This window comes from Andrena cerasifolii, chromosome 9 (assembly GCF_050908995.1).
Source record: "Andrena cerasifolii isolate SP2316 chromosome 9, iyAndCera1_principal, whole genome shotgun sequence".
Lineage (NCBI taxonomy): Eukaryota > Metazoa > Arthropoda > Insecta > Hymenoptera > Andrenidae > Andrena > Andrena cerasifolii.
The window spans coordinates 13,109,047-13,125,567 of NC_135126.1; the positions used below are offsets into that span (position 1 = coordinate 13,109,047).

General features: G+C 48.5%; 1 protein-coding gene across 4 annotated transcripts in view; it reads left to right on the plus strand.

Annotated features, from left to right (window-relative positions):
* Positions 1-16,521, plus strand: part of Scgdelta (sarcoglycan delta) — a 215,685-nt gene that overhangs the window by 153,154 nt on the left and 46,010 nt on the right. For all 4 annotated transcript variants that reach the window (XM_076819864.1, XM_076819866.1, XM_076819867.1 and 1 more), the window contains one exon: positions 458-516. In XM_076819864.1, coding sequence (XP_076675979.1) covers positions 458-516 — 59 coding nt within the window. The remainder of the gene's footprint in view (positions 1-457; positions 517-16,521) is intronic.

A 16,521-nucleotide genomic window follows, 5' to 3' on the forward strand; every position in this document is an offset into this window, starting at 1 on the left:
CACCTACTACCACAGTTAACCGCATTTATATAGATTAAGAATCTGTTCTCCATTTTGTGTTTTAGATAACCATTAGAGTACTTTTGTGTCAAAGCCAGGATCACCCGATTATTTTTCAACGCTCTCTCTCTCTCTCTGCCATGTTTTTTTTTCACTGTCACACAAAAATTCAGAACAATAGTTCCAGATACAATAAAACAGCCTGCCAAACTTCAAATTAATTTGTCGAACCGTTTTTATACAAAAAATTCACAAAGAATTACCTATTTTTCGGCCCAACAAAGCGCAATCCCCCTTAATGTATCACGCGTGTATGTCCATTCAAGCCTTTTTGATATCGGGCTCCCGTTCCAGTGTGGGCAGTAGAAATTTTCGAATTTGAAACTTGATTGGAAAGTTGTTGAACCAGAAGTAGAATTTAGGGCGGGTTCTAAAACTTGTTATTTTTCTGTTCCAGACTGGCAACAGTTACAAATCACCCGACGAGTCACCACATTCGGAGCACAGCAGATTGAGGTGAGTAATAGTTGCTTAAATTATGCCTGTCTCGATTGGGACATATTTTACAACAGCGTGGACAAAATAATACCTTGACAGAAACGCGGCGAAATTTCGCGTGGAACAGTAGCAGTTTCGACGGGGCTGGTTACGTATTATTTGGTTTAGCAGGAAGTCCGATACGGAAATTCTTGCGACTATCGAAAAACTGGCTCGTGAACTAAGAGGTAGTTACGTGGCCAACATTATGGGACGGACACAGGTTGATCCGTGAAATCAGCTTTTTTCGTGGAAAACCCGTTGCATCGCTTCTCCACCGAAAGAATCTACGAGTGGCGTTCGATTTGCAATTTCGATGTCTGTCGTTAAAGGCCAATGAATTTTCGAAAGCGAAAGAAAGTGTGGAGGAGAAAGGATCACTACGCAGGATGCAGACTCGAGATATTCGTTAACTAAATCGACGAAACTGATTGATATCACTAATCAGTATTCGTCCCTTTTCTTTAAGTCTGATTTCGCAAATCAATTTCAAACTTTCCTTCGACTCGAGAAGCTGATATTCCATTTCCCCATTCGATATCGTGCAACAAATAGAAGAAACAGCGAGGCAATAAACGTATAAGGCACGGGGGCGTTATTTAAAATTGAAGTCGAGGCGAATGGGTGTCCCATAAAAATGTGTGGATGGAAAAAATATCATCGTTCTCGCATTTCACGCGAACAGCGGAAGGATTTGGACGTAGTAAGGAAATCTCATCCACTGTACCTTCAATATCGGTTGCTGCCTGATGGCCGAGTATATTCTCGTCTCGTAACCGCGATACCCTCCTCGCGAGACCATTTTCAAAACGCGCCGGCCGAACTGCAGTAAACGAAGTATCTACATTTCCCTCTTTCGATCGCGATACCCTGTGCGATATTTCGCCACCCTCTCCCCTCCAATCTAAGACGCGCGTCCTCCGCGGGAATGATTACGAAGCAGGCGAAAAAGTGGCTGGACGTTCACGAGCATTTCAATTAGAGCATCGACGAGAGATCGATGAAAATCGACGTCGTTGCAATCCCAATTCGCGTGGCTTGTCCTTAATGTGATTCCTGCGTGTCGCTGGCCCCCCGGCGCCATTACATCCGCGGCCGATTGCAATACTTTTAATAGGGAATCGGGGCTTTCGTGTCGGCGGCGATGTAACTGCGGCGAAAGGGCGAGCAGACGGGAGCGATTATCTTTCATTACACCTGCGATTCCCAGGTGCAATGTGTTCCAATTAATCGCAACGAGCAGGCCAGATGGGGAGAGTGGGGGGGGGGAGGGGGATGTTTAAAGTCAGCGGTTACACACGGGGACGAGTCAGGCGTGGCACGAGACGCCGGAAGTTACGAGACACGGACGTCGCGGGTTCGAACGGGACTCGCTAAAAGTGAAACACGTGCTCGCGATACCGGCGTCGAGTTTCGCTGGCCGATAATAATTTCTCAACTGGAATATTTCGTCACGCGCGGTCGTGTGCACTGGCTCGGCCGAAAATCGCTGGCGCAGAATTATTCTACGGCTGAACAGTAATGGAACAATAACCCATTGTAACTTAAATTTGCAACGAGTGTAGGCAGAGTGTTGGCGTTAAAATGTGCAAAGCTTTCTCTTCGAGTGAAATATTTTGGCTTCAGAAGATGACGGAGAGCACGTTAATCTGGCGCGCGGGCTTCGTCTACCTAAATCCATATTCTATCAATTCAGCTTCCACCCTGCGCGCATTACGAAGCGCTAGGTATAACAAAAGGGCGGGGAAGTACGGGAAGGGCACTCAGCTTTGGCTCAGGCGCGGACGTATTACTACGTAAACGGCTTTCAACTTCCCAAACTAGGAAATGTAGCCCGTCCAAGCCTTGCGGCGATGCCGACTTCGCGCCGTGATATCTTACGGTGCCCGTTTCTAGTCCGATCGCAACGATAGCGGCTTGTAAAAAGCAGCGCTAGCGCTAATTCTTTTTCTACGGGAGGATCAGCGTTATCGAAGCGAATCGCAATGCAGCGATAAGGCTGGACGATTTCGAATTGCAGAATGGGCGAGGATTGAACGGGCATCAAGCACTGGGCAAAACATCGCGGTGAGACGGCACCGTTGTCTCACTCCCGTCCCCCTTCTATTACGTCGTCCGCGTGATAAATGGACGAGCGGAAAAAATGTAACAGGACCGTGCAATTCTTTCTCTCCTGACTTTTTCCCTCTTGACGCTTCTTCGCCAGCGACGTATAATTTCTCCCGGGCGCTTTGCAAATAAATATCGCGATCTGTCACCATTATCCTCCGGTGGACAGGTCCTGCTTTGACTCATTAACGTCCATCGCGCTCCTCAAGCTAATTCCATTCTTCTGTCGCTGGACGGACGAAGCTCCGCGAGCGAACTCAATTCGAAACCATAAGTGACACTAATCCGTGAAAGCTCGAAGCCGAAACGTCGTCATACACAGATTACACGGGTCACAGTGGCACGCGGAGGAAGCTCCACGAGCGCTAACAGCACAACTCCCTGTGCAGGACCACCTATCGTATAATCGAAACCGTTTAACGGGCAGACGAGCTCTGCCTGCGCCGCAGCCAGCTTGCGTTGCTAACGGAGCTTTTCCAGAGATTTTCTTTTGGGATCCAGCCGACGAGCGGCTCGCTAGTTCGGGCCAACTCGGCAAATGACTGGCGGCAGACACGCGCTGCTAAATGACTGGCAGACGCGGGCACTCTATCTTCGCCGTACAGGCGGCAGGCTCGTGGAAACGTGCTGCTGGAATTCCATCGCGGGCTGCATTCGAAGCGCTTAAACGCTCGTATGCTATATCTGACAAGCGATTAATTATGAACGCGCGATTAGGCTTAGGTTTCGAGCGTGCACGCGCGTCGTTCCGAGGCTTTCGCGGCTACCGAGCTCGTCCCAAAAGACACACGTGAACCCCCGGGATCAGACAGGGGTAGTTTCGCCGCCGGCACGTCGCGTCGATGTAGGTGATTGGCCCCGGCAGCCGCGAACTTTTAATTGGTTCCGGCCATACGACGCCCCCTCCCCATCCTGGACGCCGTGCTCCGGTCCGATGGTTTTTCATTTTCGCGCGGCCGGAAATCGGCGTAAAAAATAATAAGCGACGGGAGAGCCGCTGCGGGCCGGCCACGAAATCGTGCAATCAGCGACATTCGAGAGATCGGGGATGAGACGGTGATCGGCGGTGTCTGTGACCAGACGCGCCTTGTTTATCGTTGCCAGTGGCAATTACGCCGACAGTGTTGTAATTAATACGGAATTATTGATAACAATTGCAGTGGAATAATATAGAGAGAATTTGCGAATATTATTTGTCGGATTAACGGATTATCAGGGATCTCCGGCGGAACGGACGAAGCAATTATTTCGAGTTTATCGATTGTGTCGGTGGCTGCTGGCGATCATGTAACACCGCTCCTCGTTATAGTTGTACTGGACACCGGTAGTTTCCCTCCTCCCCTGTTTTCGCTCTTTTTAAATCTCGTTAGAAAGCAATATTTTTTCTCCCGATCCGAGACTGTCCACTGGCCGAGATTAACGAATTCCGTCGTCGTTCTGACTTCTGAGCCGATGAAAAACGATTGTCCTCGCCTGCACAGGTCCAGCGTGTAGGCGACCCATATCCCCCCCGCCGAATCGAATGAAAACATCGCGATGTTATCTCAATTGCGCTTCCGCGATCCGTGGAATTCTGATTACCGCATCATTTCCTCCTCGGTCTAGCAGGAGACATTGCTCAGACTGTACCCACCGGTTTCTACAAACAGACCGACTCCTTTGCACATCTTTAAAATATAATTACTCCTCCGGTGTCGTCCGGTCAAAGCTGCGCCTACTAACCTCATCCTTCCGCTACAATTCATTCTACACATCCTTCAGCAGACGCTGTAACGCCGTTCCATTTTCAATTTCGTACCACGCCATGTACCCACGCGCGTGCATCAAGAGAACTATCCAAAAGCAACTAACGAACGGTGTTTCCCGGTGCGCGCATCAAGCATATTGCTGCGAAATGCATTTGGCCGTCGTATGGCGCGCTGCCAGCTGAAATCCTGACTTTCACCGCCATTCAAACGCTCCGCGTCCCCACCACGTTCGACGGTGTAGTTTTTCCTTCGCCCTGTATTATTAAAATGTCAATTAGCAGACTAAACGGCTGCTCCATAATTCCGCGAGGAATGGGAGCTGGTTTACGCGGCGCGCGCGTGTAGGTGCAGCTCGTTGAACAATAAGCATGGAGACGCGCCCGTGCCGGATTTACCCCTCGATACGGGTACACCGTGGCTTGTTTCCAAGTTAAACTCGCAGACGTTCTAGCGAGCGGCGACGCGCGACGATACACCCGCTCCGCGGAAGCGCAGACACGGGTATAAACGAAACGTAAATTTAGGCCGCGCGACGCGTTCCCCGCGTCCCGGCCTCGATACTCGAAACTGATGTCGCGGTTACAATGCGGTTAGACTTCCTCGAGCCAACTCTTTCGCCTGGGATTTCTTCCGCGGTGATTGTAAACTGATTCCTTTACCGCCGCTCGGATGCAATCCTGCGAGAGGGATATCGGCGACAGGTTTTTTTATCGTGGCTGCAGTCGAGGGTAGTTGAATCGAGACTGTAACTTCTGTTGGTGGAAAAACGGGTGGGAAGGTTTCAGGAGGCGTAGGATATCGCTCGCTTGTGCAGAAAACCAGGGGGATTAAAGAGAGCAGTTGTTTTCGCGACGATGCGGGACAGCGTCGAATCGATGTCTGACCAATGGTTGACGTGTTCTACTTAGAGAGGCTCGGGGAAGAGCCGGCGATCCCAGACGCGTGGATTCTATTATTTTCGAGTAGGGTAATTATTGGAGAGTTGCCGCACCTTACGCAAAATTGTCACCGTGTCTAAATTTTCTAATGCAAATTTTTTTCAAGGATACATATTATTAGTTGAACATCTTGTGCTACTACTTGTATTAAAGAAAATCAAAATTTTAATATTTGTCACGCTTATAAAATTGTAACTAAAAATATCCTCAATTTAGGAGAGACGCCGCACATGCGGGAATGGTGCCGCATTTCGAAAAACGTTTAATTTTCCATTTAAACCTGTTAATTTTTAATTTTTATTTAAAAATAATAATAAAAACAAAGTAAAATGAAACTTCTTTTTAATTTATACAGTTATAAAATACAATAAAATTGGAAAAATAAATAGGTTCAAATATTATTTCTGTTTTTCTAAATTTAATTGTCTTTTCTTCTTCCTTCCACATTCATTACACATAACATAAAAGTAAAATGTGGAAGAAGAGTAAAAAGCCCACAAATATGTTTGCATTATCTGATTTGTCATTAAAAATTTATAATTTTCCTTGAGATATCACGGTATCTATTTTGAAACACATTTTTTGTATTTTTAACATAAAAAACATCATTTAGTCGACACAGCGACCTTCGGATACATTACGCTATCAATCCCGCATAAAAGTGCGGCATTTATCCCAAATAGGGGAGACCGGTGCTAGTTGATTCAGGGAACAAGTTGATACAGACGAATTATCTCGACACCGTATATGTGTAGCTCCATTTGAGCGAGATATATGATGATTGTTTTTCAATTCTTTCCTACGATCCAGCGTACGTGTGTGTACATTGACGTTAACAATCGTTTTTTAACTGTTTTCGTTTATATAGAAAAAAAGTAAATAGTTTTGATACATCCAAATTGATCGTCCAAATAACATTTTTCCATTCATTTGTATGTATTTTCTCAAGTTTTTGCTTACTATATATTAAAGAGGAAGGACCAAAGTATATTTTGGCATATTTGTTATTAAGTAATTAATTAAAATAAAAAATGAAAAAAATCGAAAACAGAATTACGAATCAACTAGCCCCGCAGTGGGATAAATTGATACATTTTACCTTCGTCCAAATAACATTTTTTCATTCATTTTGTATGTATTTTCTCAACTCTTCATTTACAATATATTAAAGAGGAAATACCAAAGTATATTTTAGCATATTTGTTATCAAGTAATTAATTCAAACAAAAATGAAAAAATTTGAAAACTGAAAAACGCCGCAAAAGAGACGCCGCACTTTCCTATTCCCAAGTGCTACGTCAAATATGGCCTATTCTGGCCGAGAAATATTCCACAGAGTTCTTTTAACGTATTACAAACGTTGTATCCCGAAAAACTGTGAATTTTTAACTACTACAATAGCAAAAATAAACTCGACGTATAACTCTTGAGCCAATGTGCGGTAGGCTTACCTCGAAAATTAGCAAAATCTTTAAAATTAATAAGGGAAACGAGGTTCTCGCTTAATAATCTAACTTAAACTAACAGCCTAAAGTAAATAAAATCGACAGTGTGGTATTTTATTACCGATAACCCTGAAATGCCGAAAGTGCGGCGTCTCTCCCAAAATTACCCAATGTACATAGCTACTCTTACTATATGCAAGTATTACATCGTTCGATGTATGTGTAGAAAGAAAAATCAGTTCGGACAGTATTATGATGGAGTATATTGGAAAATTGTCAGCTAAAGTTTCATTTATCACTTCGAATAGGAAGACTGAGCGTTGAAAAATTATAGTTTACAAGCCTGTCCTTATTAAACTCCCTTCTTCCCTCGGCAAGGAGAATATGCGCGGAAACTTCGGGGCAACAATCTGGAACAGTAAACCACTCCACCCGAAACCTAGTGTGTTTTCGATTTCGCGCACCACGCCAAGGGAGCGGCGGACCTGGGTCAAAGCCCTACTTTACCGTAAAGGAGAAACCCCGGGCTGCAGCAGTGCGTGATGAATCGCGGCAACTTCTGCGAGCTGTGTATTCTTGAGGAACTTTAAACTACTCAGTTTTACGAAAGCCTAGTTAGCACGTTCGCGTTCACCAGAACGAAAGCTCGACTGTTGAAACAAGCTCGATCTCATTCCTCCCCACCTTCCTCCCTATACTTCTCTCGAGTATCACATCACGGGACTCCGCGCAATCCCTCGTAAATCCTGCCCGATTTTTTTTTTACGAAAATCGTGGCGTTATCCCGTTCAAACGCGGGACTCCACAGGAACGTCCCGTAAGGTCAGCGGTGCCGTCGAGTATCGCGCCTCCTCCAACCAGCAAAGGCGACGAAACTCCTCCGGCAAGTTTGCGAATAAACTTTCTCCTCGCGAGACGGACCGTGGGAGAGGAGACACCGACGACGCGCGAAGAACGGCCGAGGGAGCGAAAAGAAAAAGCCGTCCCGGCCTGGCCGACGACGCGGTGTCATCTTGACGTAAAATATGGATTATTCCGAGCATTTGCATTCGGAAAATAAGCCGACGAACTGGATCCACGTCCAACGATGGATCGGCTCCCCCTCCGCCCTACCCTCGTCTATCCACCCGGTCGGACTACGGGGAACTTGTCGCGAAAGTTTCTGGCGGTAATTACCCAGCCGTTTGCCGATTCATCGGCGATCAACGAGAAAGCTACACCGATCGCCACCGGCCGCGAGCATGGAAAAATGAGAGATCCTCGCCGGCCCGGCCGCGGGAGCAACTTTCTTCGGAACACTCGAGGCTTCGCTGGCCCGATTCGGGATCTTTTCAGCGGCTCTCGAGAGCCGACTAGCCTCGTAATTAGATTCCCCCGCGTTCAACAATCGCCGATTACCAGCCGCGGTTTCATCGATGTTAATTACTTTCCGCGGCGATGTTAATCGATTCGAACCGTGGCGCATTTTCCACTGCGGCGTTCAGGGGCCATTGTCACGCGAGACCTTTAATCGATGCTGTTGGCGTTACTCCGGCGATCCCTCCGCTCGCACAGATATTATTATTATCGCGCCGGACGGGCGGAGGGAGGTTGGCCGGGTCCTCGATCCGCGCCGATTGACGTTCCCGAATTTATATCCTCGGCCTCGTTCCGAAGAGCCGTCGGAGTAATCGTTATTGCCGGCGACAAGCCGCGAGCAACGATGACGAGATTGCATTACCGGCGCGAACCGATTTCACGACGTACGATTCGCAGCGGGGCTGGCCGTGCCCCGGGTACAGCTGTTTTTCGATATTCCCGTCGATTAACGGCGCCGACCGGCCTTTATCGATACACCCAGCGCGGGCGCGGCGCGCCGCGTCACGGTTCATTATTTTATTTCACGCTTTGTTGCGCCCACTGACCGCTCGCGTTAATCGCTCGATTCTGCACGCAGAGGAGGCTGAAAGTGCGGGGCTGGTAAACACGAAAATTCCAGCGAACGAAACGAAATGAAACTGCGGCTCGCCTTCGCGCGGCGAGCAACGTGTCCCGTTTCAAGGGATGCAGCCCAACCGGTGTTTGACTAATTTCCGAGTTTATAACTGAAGGGTCCAGACTTCGCGGGGAATTCGAACTATTCCGCACAGTCGAACGTATTAATAGACCATGAGGGATTGCTCGCTGTCATTAACGAAGCTACTATTTAACATAACGGTCTGGCCCGCTGGAAATTCCGCGGGCGCTCGTTTCACGGCCGGAGCACGTTGTTGAAGTAGCACGCGCAACGTTGTTGTCGCGAACTTCAAACGGACTCGTGCCAGCTCCACTGTATCTCAATTAATTTTAACGTTTAGGTACTCGTTTGCTGGTATCGTTGCAGTTTCGAGCATCCCCACCGGGGAAAAATTGCCTCGCAGGCATGGGCTCCGAAATGGAAAAATTCACTCTTCGAATTCCCACTGTATCCCGGATCAACCAAATCTCTTCAGCTTCTATGACTACAAACAATAAACTAGAACATTCTCCCGGCTACGTTTTATCAGATCCCCGTTGTTTGGAGACGAATCTTCGTGTGTTCTCCCTCGTTTCGCGAGCTTTGGCGGCGCACTCATCGCCAAGGAACATCGATACGGGAAACGGGTGAAACCGAAGGACGGAGGAAGACGGTGAGTGTAAGGTGGTGGATGGAACAGGCTCCGGTTATGTCTGTGCTCGTGGAATGGTCGCGGATAGGCGCTTTGTGCGAAAATGAAAAAGTCACGGGGGCGGAAGGTAAGGACTCCCACGCGCAGGCACGGGTACACACGTCGAGAGACAGAAGGAGAAATTCGTTGCGCCGGGTTCGATGCCGTGCGTCAAGGAAATATGCGCCGAGCACTGAAATCGATGGATGTCGTGAACGTCCTGGAATATTTCTCGCCATCGCGAAAGAAATGTTTCACACGGTTGCCCGCGCGTTTGATTAATTCACGAATATCTCAGACGCCTCGTCTCGCTTCGCGTTGATTATTAATGGGCGGCTGTACGAACCGTGCATGGGAACCGCGGGGGTGGAAGAAGGAAGTTCGAGGGGGGGGGCAGTATCGAATAAATCGCCGCTCTCGCGAATTTAAAGGTACGTCTCTCGCGTCACCTCGCATCTATTCGAAGGAACTCGGCGTAAGTTTCCTCGATCTAATTTCGCGTCGTCCGAATATAGACGCTTCAAAGGGCAATGGATTCATGCCAGTGTCAATCCCATTTTTAGGATCATTCAGCGTCGTATCGATTGCTCCGCTAACCTAATTCTCGCCCCACATTCACTCGTGTAATTTGATTTCCCACCTTCTCGTGCAAGTAAATTTAGAGTAAATCGTTGCTGTTTTAAACCTGAAGCCGGAATATGTAATTTAGCGAACGCTCTGCAGGATTTCGTTCACTTCCTCCCACGATCGATTCACTCCTTCGAAACCACAATCTAGAAGGCTTTTACACTTCCGCTCGCATAATCTCCGATATTATCGCGCAGCTCTCTCTCGAATAAAATGGGCTTGGATGCCTGTAAACGCTAAAACAGACAATTTTGGAGGACCATCGTGGGAATGGTACAGCTAGAAGTTTTTCATTCGACGCGACACATGGCCGTTGAGATCGCGCCGTTAGTCGAGACGACATTTTACAGCTGGCAGCGGCGCTTTGATAACCCACAATACGCGATCGCCATTTGGCTATCAAGCCCGCGTTAAAGGGCTTCACGAGCCCATGAATATGCAATATTTCTCTACTTTCGTGTTACGCGTGCCAGCGTTACAATGCATCCATCGAGTCGCGGAATAAAGCGGAGTTTCTATTTCCCCCGGCAGTTTTTTTTCCGCGTACGCGTTACATTTGCCCGCGTCGACGCACGCATCCACGCGAAGATCGATCGTTCGCCAACAGACGGATTCACCCTTAAACCGAGTTCCTTCGACTCTTTATACCGTCGGATGCAGCCGCGCGCACATGTCCGGTTGCCCTTTCTCCGGGCAATCGCCTGCGACCGAGCCTCGGATCGAAAGCCGTCCTACAATTCGCGGGAAATATATTCCTCTGAGCGCTGTGCATGCCGGTAAATTCTTGGAACCCCGCCTAGATCGCTACCAGTATTGAAATACAGGCATCCCCCATTCTGAACTGTCTGGAGCGCGGTGCGCTAGGTGTCCCTTCCTTTTTCAGTGTCACAACGGCGTCGATCCGGGAACGGAAGGAACCGTCCTGTCGTTTCCCTCCCCGACGTACGAGACACGCTCCGCGGAACGTTCCCCTCTGATCAGCGTCGGCGTCCTCCTTTTTTTCCTCCTTCGCGGCGAACGAGGCGCACAAAGGGAGCTCCTCGTGCGTGCGCCCTTTCCCAGCCGCTGGTCGGGGGGAATAAAAGGAGCCGCGAGACAGGAAAACCTCAATCAGCAAACACACTGTCGGGACGTCATGAATATCGGAGAATTGGAAATCGGTTAGCCCCTGGGATTTGGCGACAGCTCGCAGCCTACTTTCGCCCTCTGCGGCGACGCTTTCTTTGGATATCCCCCCCCCCCCTGCCGAATCCCCGGCGAAATCCTCGCCAGACGTCCTGCGAGGAATCTGGAATTAACGTTGGTATCCGCCCCTCGATCTCTTACCATCTACCAGAGAACTCCACCCTCCTGTTAAGTCCCTCCGATATTTGCGTTCCTCGATTTCACCGTAATTGTGAGGATTGGATCTGGATAAGGAATCCGATTTTTACTCGGGGAGAAGAAGTCGGAAGAGCTGGCCCTCCTTTCTGCGGAGGAATGCCAGCGAAAAGCGTAGGGTCGACGAGTCGAGAATCTGTGTGTTTCTACTTCCGTGACTCGCGCAAAGGCGACGGGACAGTGGTTTGTTTAAGTTGCATCTTACCCCGGTCCTCCGATTTTCCTGCTGCTTTGGCAAACCCGCTCGAAGAGGGAAGTGCGGAATCTCGTATCGGCGAGACAGTGCCACGGGAAACACGAGGAGAATAAATGGCTGGGGATCGTGACGGCGCGGCTCGACGGCAGGGGGAGGTAGGAAGGGGTTCGCTGCACGCTCAGGATCATTGCCAGGAAGAGCAGCTTCCGTTAGATTTATTCCTCGCCTCTATTGAGACACGATCGTTTATATTCCCGGAAATAGAAATCCGCGTTCGATCGGGCCGCGAGTCGCGTCGCTCAAACGTTTGTCCGTCTCGTGGCGCGATCTTTGGATACGACGGTCGTGCCGCGGATGTCTGACGTTAACGCGCCGCTGATTCGTTGCCCTGCGCGTGGATCGATCGCTTTTATGTACTTTGAAAACACAGCTGTCGAAGGCTGCTGTTCTCTATATAATTTTCAAGCAAAATTCGCTCGAAAACACTGAAACCACCCCACGTACGAGCTATTCTACGTCAAAAGGCATAGGTGAAAAATTTAGTTTCACCGATTCGCTTCAAAATTACAGCATTTGCCGATAACCTTGCAAAAACAAAGTATACTAAATTTCAACGGCCTATGTCAAATAGTTTTCGAAATATTTAATTTTAAAATTTCGAAAATTCAAACAAAATCGGCTGACGCGTCATCACTTAAACTGTAATATCTCGGTCATTTTTAAAGATAATGCCAACGTCTTGGGTTCATTTTAAAGCTGACGTAATGCTTTCTCAAAACCTATATAGAATATTTTGTTTATTGTTAATAAACTTGACAGTAACCGATGTCAAAGTTTCAAATCGCGATTTGACGTCGTTCCCACCCACGGTTCGGCTTGAAAAAAAATACCATTCGATTCGTTAAGTCTTCGACTAATAAATGCCTTTTTCAAAAAAGTGGAGAGATTTTGAGAACAGTTAATAAAAAAATAAAACTTACGATAGTGCACACCGCTTGAAACTGCACGGATTCCATGGTCGGTCCGCACGCACGCGTTTTCAAAACAATAGCCTAGCGTAGGAAAGTATTTATATACAATGGGTTAAAACAAATTTTTCTTTCAGTATTTTCGGTATTCTCGAGAAAAATAGTAGGAATATCTGCTACCTACTATTGCTAATCTTTTATATGGTGAGCAGATATTCCTTGAAACTTTGACATCGATTACTGTTAAGTTTATTAACAATAAACAAAATATTCTATATACGTTTTAAGAAAGCATTCCTTCAGCTTTAAAATGAACCCATGACGGTGGCATAATCTTTCAAAATGACCGAGATATTACAGTTTAAGTGATGACGCGTCAGCCGATTTTGTATGAATTTTCTAAACTTTAACATTAAATATTTCGAAAACTATATGACATAGGCCGTTGAAATTTAGTATACTTTGTTTTTGCAAGGTTATCGACAAATGCTGTAATTTTGAAGAGAATCGGTGAAACTGAATTTTTCACCTATCCGTTCTGACGTCGAATAGCTCGCACGCGGTGCAACGTTCTACAACGTTGCCTCTAAATTCTCCTCTGGAACGTTTACGTCCGCGTAGACCTCCCCGCGATGGTGAATAAGAGGTCGGGGCTGAATAGCCGCGCAAGTCAGGGCGACTACCTATGGTCTCCCCGAAGCAGGGTTCAAGTCACAGCGTCATAGGGATCCCAGGTTGCATAATGCTACACGTCCGCGAGAAACGATCGCGAGGCCGATGGCTGGGCACAGGGAATCCCTATTTCTAGCGTGTACCTGCGAAGACGCATTTACCGCGCGGAAGGAGAGGGACGTATACAAACGGCAGTCATGGTGCGCGAGACGAAAAGGCTCCCGTGGGGTTGCATTATCATCCCCCGGCATTAGGTAGCTTGTTCGAGCCAGGGGGATCCTTCGTGTGCACCTCGTACGCGTACCCAGCATTCACCCGTACACGTGTATACGACGTGCATTACGTGAGATTTCTATGGGAATGCGGCCAGCGGGGCCAGGTTTGCATCCGAAAGATAACCCTAGGCGCCCCCTCTGCGCCCCGGCCCCTCTTCCCTCTCGCATGCTTCCGCCGGCTGTCTTTCTCACCCCCCAGTTGCCCTTCATCCCTCTGCGCGGTAACATTAGCAAAGCTCGCATCAACCGGTGCCGATCGTTTTCCAGAGGAGATCGCCGCTGGGTAGAGATTCCCTTGCGTCGCGATTACATCCACGTGGGATCGGGGCAGACTTGACGCGCGACACGATGCCATTAGGGCAGGAGTCGCAGCGGAGTCGCAGTAGAATGACCGTCGCAATGGTCAGACCAGGGGATGCTCTCTGGGCGGTACAGCGGTGTAGATTCAGGACGATGTTTGCGGTGCTTCGTCTCCTTGTGTAGCTGTGGGAACAGAGTTTTTGAAGAAGGTTTGCAATTTCCAGTCACTTTGGCAACGAAGGATCCGCTCTCTTGGCCTGGCGTCGAAGCGAACACGCAGGTGTTACTGCTTTATCCTAGACGCTGATTTCGCCGGGAACGCTTCGGGATAATCTTGCACGTCCCCCGTGATCGATGGAACAATGTTCTTTCGACTTCGCGTGGCCACGTGAAACCGCTCGGCTCAAGTTACAAACGCCCTACAAGCCGTTTCACGGAGACGCGGAACGATCCTCCGCGCACAGACGAATCGTGACAAGACGGAACTTTGTTGCTGTCCCGGCTAAAACGCGTTCAGACCTAATGCCACTCATTAAGCTCGTAAAGTACTCGGGCTGCCAGCGAAATAAGCGGAATTACACACAGCTGCGAACTCCCTGGAAAACGTGTATACCCGTGCATCGCCCGACACCGATGGCCCGTTTATGTACGTACTCGTTTTCGCTCCACGTTTCTTCGCGGCGCCATTAACATTCCCCGAACTTTTCGAATCACACTCGTTGCAACTACGTGGCACGGGGCACGATTATTCGAACGTTATCTTCGTAATCGTCGTGTTCCGTCTTAGGAGACAAAGGCGGACTCAGGGCGAGGCGAAAATTCAACGTCTTTTACGGTGGGCAATTGCTCGTTCTCGAAGCGTTCGTTGGGAACCATTTGCCTGCCAGATGACTAAGAGGCAATCGACATCGTGCCGTTTTTATTCTCGACTATTTCAACTGCTTTTGCCCTGAGATAATCCGTTAAATTGCTCTGTCAACGGGTGGTGTACAGCAAGTTTGGATCAGTGCATACCGTCGTCCACCGCCAACTCGCGAACAATACAGTTATTAACCGTGACCCTGGCTGAACGCTTCGACTAAACACATTAGCTAGGTTTGCTAGCCAAAGGTCTGCTTTTTCCCTTGCTACGTCACCAAGAATGAGAGGCTTCCTCCTCCACTATCAAATTCGAAAAGGAAGTCTCCTCCCTTTCAAGGAAAGACTAGCCAATCAGCAACTTGACACCTCCCGAAATTCTGATGTCTTGTCTACCTTCGACGTCGAAAAAGGCTGGACGACACAGAATTCAATCGTCTCTCGAACGAACGCATCGGTCTCTCGTGACAAACTCATTCAGCACGCTACTGATACACACGATACGGTTGACTTCACGCGATATAGTCAAACATTCGTGACTAAGACTCTGAATCAACAGCTCTCTTATTCTAGTCATCATACGGACCAGCAAGTTTTCTTTTCGTCGAGTCAATTAAACAGTCACTCAAAATTAATTTGGCGAGTGATAGAGTTGTCAGCACCGCGCACCACGGATCTACTTGGGCCTTACAACCCCAAGAGAAGGAATCATCCTTCGCGCGTGTGTTGATAGCTAACAGTCGGGCTGCCTCTTGCTCGTCCCCCTATTCGCCACCAGTACTCCAAAGTAATTTCCAAACTGTAGATCACCTAGCAGAATCTTCGGGCACCCGAGTCGAAGAAGACTCGATCTTGAGTCGTTTTACAGAAGCGCGAGCATCGGAACGTCCGTCATTTATAACGGAGATCAACCGCTGATCGCTGGAGGGTTCTGACCGAGGTAATAAATAAATGAGCCGTAGAAGGGCTGCTCGTTCTTCGAAACGGCGAGCAGAACGATGAAACGTTCTGGTCGAGAGTCGACTTAAGCTCCCGAGTCACGACGTGCCGCGTTCAAATGGACATCATCAACAACGGTGTTGATAGCCGCGGTCTTACCTGTGGCCCCCATAAACCCGAGACAAATGACGTTTAAGAGTTTATCGTTCCTGAGGAGTGGTTGGGGGGCGAAGTGACGGTGGTTACGAAGGAAATACCGCGTGGGAAGAGGCAAGATACTAATGGGCGGGGGGCGGAAGAAAGACCGGGGCCGTATAAAGGTCAAAGGAACCAGGGATCGTCTAATGGTGGAGTGCCATGGTGTTCCCAAGTTCTTTCTCGCCGTATGTAGGCTCGCGACGAACATGCTACACGTATTCCCCTGTCATTAACATTTTTATGAGATCACGTAACTCGATGCCAGCGGATTCCGCGATTCCTCTCGTGGCATGAGGAGCCAGGTTTAATAGAGTGAACGTGGGGAGTACCTAATTTACTCGTACCCCGAATGGATCTACGCAGGACGCGCCGGAAATCCTGACACGAGTCTGAATAGGCTGATTCGTCGAGGCAAAGCGAATCGCAGCTGCGATTACCTAACACTAGTCTTCTAGTACCTTCTACGTCTCTTTGTAACCGTTCAAAGGCTTCTTCATTCGCTGCGAATCGTGAATTTCGCACGATACCAATTAGCTCTGCATTGTCTCTACTCGACGCGACGTTCGCTTGAAAAGTCGCCCGCGACCTCCAGCAGCCAATTGATTTTGTTTCGCCTATAGTTCGCCTTGCCTAGGCCAGCGCGGAGCGCAGCCAGGTAAAACGAG